Source organism: Tachysurus fulvidraco, chromosome 17, assembly GCF_022655615.1.
Source record: "Tachysurus fulvidraco isolate hzauxx_2018 chromosome 17, HZAU_PFXX_2.0, whole genome shotgun sequence".
NCBI lineage: Eukaryota > Metazoa > Chordata > Actinopteri > Siluriformes > Bagridae > Tachysurus > Tachysurus fulvidraco.
This window is the reverse complement of record NC_062534.1, coordinates 7,558,462-7,568,379: the sequence shown is the minus strand read 5'-3', so window position 1 is coordinate 7,568,379 and position 9,918 is coordinate 7,558,462. Positions and strand designations below refer to the sequence as shown.

Here is a 9,918-nt window from a genome sequence, read left to right as displayed (position 1 = left end):
TCTCTGGTCTGTAATTCAAATGACCAATCTGATTTAAAAGAAGATAAATCGCTTTATTTTTTCCCATTCTGGGACTTATTTTGTACAAATAAACAAAAGAAGCTTACACTTCATAACAAGATAAATGCATCAGGAGTTAAAATATTTTTCTATTTGTATAATGGTGCCACCCAGTGGCAGAAGTGAGAACATAGTGGAGGGGAAGGAAGGACAGAACAGTTTGTAAGGTGAGATTGGAGCCATGATTGATCTTTCAGATGATGTTACAGATTGGATGTTGCAGGACAAGATCCCTCACTTATGGCCAGCTCTGGTGTCGAAAAGAACTCGCTCACGCCTTCTTCAGCAAGCTGGCCATACTCATTGTTGTAGAAGGTTTGTCCACTGAGCTGACTAAAGAAAGCTGGCCGGTGCCTGCTGATGCTCATGCTATTCTCACTCAAGCCATCAATCAGCTGCTCTGTGCTGTTGCCTGCTGCTATACTAAAAGACAGAAAAGAGTAATAGTGAAAGTTAGGTTCATACACTTTTGACAGAAGAGAGCTAGTATAGGTAGGATTTCGAGTCATGATTCTTGACTGTCCTCTAATGCTTTCATTAGAAGTGATTTTTGTTAAACTGCTATATATTTAAGGGTAATTATAAATGACACACAGTTGCCAGCGTAATCGGTATGAATTGTGTTATTAGCTTATATTTGGAGACACATTTTAACAGATCTTACGTCATCAGCATGGCTCCTCTGTGCTTGTGCTCAAGCCTCTCCAGCTCTTCAGAGGCCAACACCATCCCGCTGTCTGTCTGGCTGTCCTGAAGGGTCACGGCACTGCATTAGGCTTATTGCAAACTCAGTGGCTAGTAAATTTATCATATACGCATTTAATGTTGTTACTATGCAAATAGTGCTGTTTTTTTAACCACCTTTATAAACCGCCAACAGCATGCATACAACCTGGTTATGTATTTTTGTGTGAATTAATGCATATACACCTCTAAATAAATGTTAACATTATATGTAAAAATCTGACATCAGTGTTGTACATTCAGCTTTAAGATAAAACTATAGTCTATGAGTAATAAGCAAAATTCAGTGGGCTTGAGACTAATGTAAAATGGTACACTTAACAATATTTAAGATACTGCTATTACTTTTGGGTGCCAGGAAGGTTTTTGTAAATCATATAATAAACACTCTTTATAACTATGGGCTTCAAAAAGCATCTCAGAACATCAAACCCCGAGGTGGATAATCTATAAAAGCAGAAGAGCACTGGGTTCCATTTCGGTCAGCCAAGAACAGGAATCAGAGGCTATCATGAGTAACGGCTCACCCAACACCCACATTTGAAGGAAACGTTCTTTACTGCTGTTTGGTCTCAGGTTTAATGTGTCATGCATTCTGAGATGCTTTTCTGTTCACCACTGTAGTAAAGAGTGCTTGTTTGAGTTACTATAGACTTGGTGTCTGATCAGACCAATCTGTTCTTTCTCCTCTGATCTCTATGATTAAGGCTTTCAGCCTTTAGACCCTCTGCTCACAGGATGGCTTTTATTTTGGTGCATGCTATTCTGTGTAAGCTTTAGAGACTGTTGTGTATGAAAATCCCAGGAGAACAACAGTTTATGAAATTCGCAAACCAGCCCAATTAGGACCGCCATGCTACAGTTACAGGAACAGAAATCACACTTTATCCTTATTCTGTTTGATATTCTGAGCTTTTTTTTTTAAATAATCAAGTATAATCAAATTGTATTTAAAAACAAAAGAAAATTTATGTAGACATAATATTAATCATTTATTGTTACCACTATAGCTAAAGAAATTTGAAAAATATCTGATAATGCATAGAATAGTGTGTGTGTGTGTGTGTGTGTGTGTGTGTGTGTGTGTGTGTGTGTGTGTGTGTGCATATATATAGTGTATACACACACATACCCCCCACAAGCTTAAATACGTTAAGATTATACTATGGTCAGGATCACCATACAAACTTTTAACTTTACATTGGTTTAGCAACATTTGAATACAGCTCCTTACATGATGTGATTTGTGAGAGGTCATCATCATTGGTAGCTCTTCAAATGTTTTCACCCGAGAGTGACACGTCTTAGATGGGTTCACCATCACACACCCAGAGAACGGCACGCAATTATAGTATCTGTCAAAAAATTCTGGCATTAGAGAACTACAGAAGACACACAATGGTTTTCCGACAAAGGAAAGTGTTTAAAAGAGAGAAAATCTCATGTGTCGTGTGTGTGCAGTACCTGGCTGGCAGTGTGTTGCAGCCCAGTCTCAACTCTTCCTCTGATGGGGGTCTGGAGGAGGCCTGAGAAAAGCCATCATCCTCCGAGCTCTGAGAGACACTGAATGGCATGTCCTGCAAGTGTGCAGAGAAATTCCACTTAAATCTCAATATAATGTGTCATAAACAACTAGTAACACCTTTTCTCTTTTCAAAGAAATTGCTATCAGTAGTGGCAGTGGTGGTTCAAAGGATAAGGTTGTGGATTACTGATTCCTGCACCACCAAGCTGCCACTGTTGGGTGGTTGAGCAAGAGCCTTAACCCTCTCTGCTCAAGGGGTGCAACAAGTCTGATCCTGTGCTCTGTTCCTAACAGGCTACGAAAAAAAGTATATCCCTGTGCTATAATGTATAAGTGACAAATAACGGCTTCTTTTCTTCTACTTTTTAAAGAATAAACTACACATAGTTCCAGCAAATTAAAGTCAGCTATATTTCTCACCGGTAAGCTGTTGTCCTGTAAAAGGTCTCCCAGCGTCTCTACCAGTGCAGGAAATGTAGGCCTTTCCCTAGGCTCACCCTGCCAGCATGCCAACATGATCCCATATCTACCAGTGAAGGGAATAAAAAACACACTTTTTGAAATACATACATTTCAGTCAATATTTCCCCTTTTAAAAATACTGATTATTTCTTGTATTTAAATGAGTGTGATCTAGTGCAGGATCTTGCTCACATTTCTGGCGAGGCTGTCTCGGGAGCCCTCATCCTGGTGCCATCCTTCAGTCGTTTACAGAACTCCTCGTCAATCTGGATGCCGGGGTAAGGCGATGCCCCTGTAACATGTAATTCACATAGAATGTATGTAATCCAGGGAAATAAAGTTATACAGGGAAAGACAGAGTAATGTATATTGTAAATCAAGCAAAACAATAATAACAAGAATAAATAACTAAAATAGTTCTTTCACCAGAAATGCTACCTTGTCAATATTTGGACATCTTTCCCACTAATGGCACACTTGTTTCCAGAAGACTGGCAAACTGTTGTGGCAAACCAGCGGTGAACATATTTGCCAGTAAACTTGGCAACATATTTTGGTAAATTCATTTCTTTACCGAAAATCAGACACGTTTGCTTTTTGCAAATTTGCCAAAAACAGTTTGCTTTTGTAAGGAAGCTGTTAATTAAGGTAATTTCAAAAGAATCTTTGTTATTGCTTTTTTTTTTGGTTATTTAGCACTCTGCTAAAATATTTCACCACAGATAAGTAATGAATAAAAGTAATTAAAATGAAGAAGACAATGACACAGCTTACCTAATGAGAATATTTCCCACAGCAACACTCCAAAAGACCACACATCACTCTGGCTGGTATAGACTTTATCAAAGATGCTCTCAGGAGCCATCCACTTAAGTGGTAGTCTGGCCTGCAAAAGCAAATGCACATCAAACTGAGTTCAAACCGAGTTCACTTTACAGAAAGCAGCAATCCCTTTCAACTGAATGACAAAAGTGAAGCAATTCTATAAATGTGGGTGAAGTTCTTGTTCTCGTGATGTACTCCTACACATTCACTCAGTTATCCAGTCAGTCAGTCTTGTGGCAGCAGCACTATGCATGAACTTACACAGACACCAAATGGGAGAAAATGTCATTTTAATTAATTAGAATAAATTGCATGGTTGGTGGAGCTTGACTGGCTGGTTTCAGAAACTGCTGATCTCTCTGGATTTTCAAAGTACATCAGTAATTTCAGATTTCTGTTCAAGCGGAACCTGATGTTGTCTGCTGTTGTAACCCATCTGCCTCAAGGTTCAACGTGTAGTGGAGAAAGAAGAAAAAAGTGTGATCTCTTTCATTTTGATTGTGGCATGGATGTCGGTACCAGATGGGCTGGTTTGAGTATTTTATAAATCTCCTGGGACACAACAGTCTCTATAGCTTACAGAGAATGGGTGAAACATATTGTTGAGGAACATTGCAACACTGGTTTATTTATTCTATGGTGATCAAAAAAGCATTTCAGCATTCACATCAGGTTCCACTCCAGTCAGTCATGTGTATATAGAGTATGCATTGTTTTGCATTGACGCAAATGTTAAATGTTTTCCAAATTGCATAACATTTTTTGACAATTTTGTTCTTCTGTGTTATCATCTGAACTGTGTAATTAGCTTCCCTTAAAGAACCATACTGATGTCCATTTGAAGCTTTTAATGTAGTGTGGGAAAGCATGTTGAATAGGCAGTTTGACAGAAATGGTTTCTTTTCACCCTTACATTGCCTTTCCGCACGTAATCTGGATCCTTGTAGATGTCACGAGCCAGTCCAAAGTCGCAGATCTTCACCACATTGTTCTCTGACAGCAGAATGTTCCGGGCTGCCAAGTCTCGATGGATGCACTGGCAAGACGTGATCACAGTGAAAATCAGCACAGTATACAGGGGAATTAGGACAACCATGTCCAGATCTTCACCACCACCACTGCCTCCACCAAATTCTTATTAAGCTATATTACTGTAGTTATCAATCAAAATGTGTGTGAATATGTCTCAAAAATATTGCTCTTCATGGTTTAGTGACCACAGTAACCCTCAGACAAACGGTGAAATGAAATCTGTGTTTTATAATCGGATTAGCAGAATGATTTTATGTTTATTTTTAATGAACAAAATGAGTGGAAAGATTGATACTGCAGAGACTCTTTACATATTTGCATTTTAATTTACGCCATGATTGTTATCTGTTAGCTGTTAATTGTTGTTACCTGTCAGCTCAGGCCATAGACTTTCATGTAAGCTTAAAAAACAAAAAGGAACTCATCTTTGTTTGGTTTCTTTCAAGGTAACACTACATTTAGGTGGAAATGTGAAATGTTTATACATAAAATCTCTGGGTATTTGTTTTAATTAGAATGAGCAATGTGTTTTAATCTCTGAGTCTGACTGCATTTGATATAATACTTTATTAGCAAAGCACTGACAGTAGCTGCACTCATCCACTGAATCTTATATTGTATTGTTTGGTTTCTCTAAGTTTCTGTGAGGAAAGTCGTTTCGAATGTCTGCACTTTGTAATAGTCTGAGATAAAGCTATAATACATAATGCACATACATAATGCACATCAAGACAAAATTCTGCATTATATTAATACAATGATATATAATGGTGCAGTTACGTAATTAAACTAGACTTACCTTACGAGATGCCAGAAACTCCATCCCTCGAGCCACCTGGTAACTGTAGCATATTAGATCCTCTATTGTAAGAGGCTTCTTCCAGAGGTCCTCCACTTTAAACAAAATACAAAGCAATAAACGGCATAATAAACCAGCACAGAATACCATAGTTGAAAGAATGAATATAAGCATTATTAATAATTTAAAGCAATTCATGTTATTTAGTAGTTATTTATGTACATTTTGTTTTTCATTTTTACAGCATTTAATTATATATGAATATCAACAAGGCTTTGGGATATAATGTAAAGGCCTACACTAGTTTAACTGTTGATCTATTCATAGCTTAACCCTCCGATCTAATATTACCACCAGTCTCCCATCTAATATTACCACTAGTCATGAATGGGGCATATAATAAGAATGTAACTGAATTTGAATACATTATTTGTTTTAAACAGATACACAAATAAAATATACAGATTTGCCATCTGGACCGAATATAAAGCAGAATGATGTTGCAGAGGTTGCAGGGCTCAATGTGAATGAAGAATATGAGTTTTTAAAAAATATTGTTTTTATTAGAATTTGTGATGTCCAGACTAAGGCATGTCCACTGCAGGTTTAAAACCAAATACAGATAAAAATATGGGCATTGTGGGTATTATGAGCATTAGACAGATACTTATTCACATCATTTACATATCACATGTAGAAACTTACATTTCTCTGAAGAAGAACTCTTTGAGCTGGATTTACCCCAAAGCTGTCTCGGGGTGCTGATGACAGAAGAAGAAGGTTGGCAACCTCTCTGCTCTACCTGCCCGGCCTCCATCATCCTTCTCATCTGGCTCCGGGTTTTAGGGGAACGGTCCTGCACAATTATTTATTTATTAACACTGGATCGATCTGGTTTAGGAGTTTTAGAGTAAGGAGTTATTAGATATAGCATTCATGGTGATAATTTGAATATTATTGTTCTATATTTCATTAGTCTTTGTTCTATTGTGAATGTGAGAAATGATTTCCACTTAAATAAATGGGAAATTTCCACAGTGATGAAGAACAGAGAAATAAATAACATCTACTGAATCTGACAATGAATCTAATGTACAACAGGTACTGTATATTACTAACACAGAGCCTGTAATGCTATTTTGAAAGATTAATACTCCTCAATACACACAGCAAAGAGAAAGGCACAGAGAAGCTCTTCACACCGAATAGGCCTCATAGTCTTTAATCCTTGATATTACTTTAATCCTTGATAGTTCTTTGCTGCATTTCCATGGAAACAGACTAAATGCACCTTACTGAATGCCACTGAACAATGCAGCAAAGCTATTTCTAATGCACGGAGAGATGACTGTTGTTTTACAAATATCTCCAAATGCATTCTTGCTTTTTTGTCTCTTTCACTCAGACAGAACACAATGCTATTCAATCATATGGATGTCTCCACCATCTACATTATCTAAATGATAATATCACCAATCAATAATATCATAGCACCAATAGCATCAATTAAAAGGCCAACAGCTCTTCCAAAAAAAAGACACAGGCCCCCAAAAAATATATGGAATGGACTACCCGATAACATTACACATGTAAAGTTTTGTTTAAATATAGAGTTTATGATAGTAATTGGCTCTGACAATGATAAAAATGGAAATGGAAACTAGAAATGACTTTATATCCATATTTTTGCTGCATTCATTTCCATTCTATTCAGTGTGTATTGTTCCAAAGTGAGTAAGACATAATGAAACAATTTGCATAGCTAGTTATAGAACAAGTGCTAAAATAGCCATATGGCCAGTAATTTCTTCCTGCTTAAAATTGAATGACGTGTACATGTGTTCCTGCTAAGGGGTAAAGATTGTGTACAAATCATGTCCATGAACTGGCACTACAAGGTTTTGCCCACAAAATGATCACTGCTGTCTGTTTTGCAATGAAATATGCCAGTGTGGTTTTACTATGTTTACACTAAACACTACAACCCATAGTTTGTGATAATTTTCCATAGTGGGAAATGCTATCTGGAGCCAAAAAAAAAATGATAATGTTTAAAAGTGGAGAAAAAAGAACAATTCAACCTCCCGTTACATCTACTGGTAGTTTTCACATAGCAGTGCCACTGCCTTGCATTGTCATTGGTTGCGCCACCTCATGTTACCCTAAATTGCCAGAGACTGAATCCCTAGGATGAATCCCAGCAATACCACAGCGTGTTGAGTCTAGAAGGTAAAAGTGACTGTGCACTGTGGGTGGGAAGAATGGTATTAGACTTTTTCCTCAATCAAAATGAATTAATCAATTGCTGGTGTTTGTGATCTCATGTATGCTAAAGAGGGCAAGCTAAAAATTTTTTGTATTTTTCATACTAAGTTGCCCTATGATGTAGGTTGAGTGGCAATGTGAAAAGATGCAGATGGCTGGCTTCATGTGTTTTGTAAGAAGCTTTACCAACCCCAGGTTTGTGGTTGTCACGTAATGGCGAAACCTAGCTAGTGGTTGGAAACTGCTAAAACAACAAAACTGGTGAGAAATTGTGGGGAGAAAATTAACGAATGATCTCTTTTCACTTAACTGCATGAAATAAAATCCCAAAACATGATATACATCTGATTTACTTAAACACATGTACTTTGTGGCACCTGAACTTTATCCAACACTCTACTTATTGTTTATTATCGCTTCTTGTTTTGCTGGGTCTACATGCACATGGGTCTGGGCCCTGTATTTATGACTGTAAAGTCAAGTCAAAAAGTCAAGAAGCTTTTATTGTCATTTCAACCATATATAGCTGTTGCAGTACATAGTGAAATGAGACAACGTTTCTCCAGGATCATGGTGCTACATAGAACAAATACAGGGCTAGGACTTCGTAAGTAGTCCTAGCCACATAAAGTGCAACTGTGCAACCTAGTGCAAACCGTGCAAGACAAGACAGACAAGACAGTGGAGGACAATATAAACAAGACAGAGAAGACAGTGCAGGACAAGACAGACAAGACAGTGCAGACAAAAAGTTTACAAGACAGTACACAAAATACAAAAAAGACAGTACACAAAAGACAGTTAACAAAAAACAGCACCGAACGACCAGTGTGAATACTGTATGTAAATACTGTAAGTTCAGACAATATTGCGTCCAGTAATACTAGAATGAACACAGTTTCTTAGCAGCAGGTCCCTGAGATAGTGTATAAAATTGTGCAAAAAACAGCAACAACTGAAATATTGTACAGAGAAGGCTCTTCATTTGAGAGAACTAACAGCACTTCAGACCTCTCTAAATCATACCCTGTATGGTAGGAAAAATTCTCTCTTCGCCCGCAGGTAGTTGGATAGATTTCCATATTTGCAGTACTCCACCACAACCATGAGGGGACCTTAGAAATAAAAGGTACTTAAATAAGTCGGGGAAAAAAGTAAATGTAAAATAACACTGTAAAAAGAAAATCTCCTATATGATATTTGATTTTTAAATGTTATGGATCATTATCATCTATATTTGGAGCAATTGGACTAACCATTGGGTTTGGTGCAAGCTCCCAACAGGTTGACCACATTCAGATGATTTCCTATGTGAATGAGGATTTTCAGCTCAGACATGAGGGCTTTATGCTCACTGGCTGTCGCTCCCTCTATGATATTCACACAAACACACACAAAACAGTTTAAAACAGTTCATCATCTTAATCTCAACATAATCCAGTTTATAATACCAACATCTCATCCTTTCAGTTTGAATCAATATAAAGCATTTTTAGGAAGTTATGGAAGTAAAAAAATCGTTTCACATGCTTTGTGATCTGATGGGTTTATGTGTAAATATGAGATCCATGCACTAAAAAAAACACACCAAAATATTATGCTGTCATATTTACAAGTGAGACTTCATAAGTGAGCCAATTTCCATTCTAGAATTGTCCCTTTAGCTTTAAAATTTTGACCAAAACAAAAAATAAAGACTAATCAGTCTAACCTTTGACCATCTTAACAGCCACAGTGCCATAACAGTTCTTCTTATCACTACCATAGATTGAGGCCTCAATCACCTTCCCAAAAGCACCATGACCGAGCACCTTCCCTGTTAAAAGATGACCAACACCGATATTATTTATTAATTATTAATTATGACCAACTTAATTAGTGATGAAACAATATAAAAAATTCAGAGTATGATAACAGTACAGTCCTGTACATAGTCTCTGTCCAATAAAAAGTTACTCTGGTGACAGTATGACAATACATAGTATACTAAAATATGTAGTTTGTAAAAACTGTACAAATACCACCATACCAAAATTAAAATTCAGTACACCTGCTTCCCCTGTTTAAAGAATCCAGCATTGATAAATAATGATTTTCAACCTCAAGCCCGACCAGGTTTAAGCAGTTAATAAAGATGAAGTAATAACTGAATACATGTATAGCTATCTTTACACATAAATAAATCATATATATATATAAATTGTAT

General features: G+C 37.0%; 1 protein-coding gene across 1 annotated transcript in view; it reads right to left on the bottom strand.

Annotated features, from left to right (window-relative positions):
• Window positions 1-32: 32 nt before the first annotated feature.
• The window catches only part of flt4 (fms related receptor tyrosine kinase 4), a 39,000-nt gene continuing 29,114 nt past the window's right edge, over window positions 33-9,918 (bottom strand). Inside the window, exons 18-30 of the mRNA XM_047802393.1 lie at window positions 9,424-9,528; window positions 8,969-9,082; window positions 8,739-8,827; window positions 6,153-6,303; window positions 5,448-5,542; window positions 4,530-4,652; window positions 3,566-3,677; window positions 2,984-3,083; window positions 2,750-2,855; window positions 2,269-2,381; window positions 2,039-2,159; window positions 725-810; window positions 33-483 (exon numbers count right to left, since the gene is read on the bottom strand). Of these exons, the coding sequence (XP_047658349.1) occupies window positions 264-483; window positions 725-810; window positions 2,039-2,159; window positions 2,269-2,381; window positions 2,750-2,855; window positions 2,984-3,083; window positions 3,566-3,677; window positions 4,530-4,652; window positions 5,448-5,542; window positions 6,153-6,303; window positions 8,739-8,827; window positions 8,969-9,082; window positions 9,424-9,528 (1,535 nt within the window). The 3' untranslated portion in view covers window positions 33-263. The remainder of the gene's footprint in view (window positions 484-724; window positions 811-2,038; window positions 2,160-2,268; window positions 2,382-2,749; window positions 2,856-2,983; window positions 3,084-3,565; window positions 3,678-4,529; window positions 4,653-5,447; window positions 5,543-6,152; window positions 6,304-8,738; window positions 8,828-8,968; window positions 9,083-9,423; window positions 9,529-9,918) is intronic.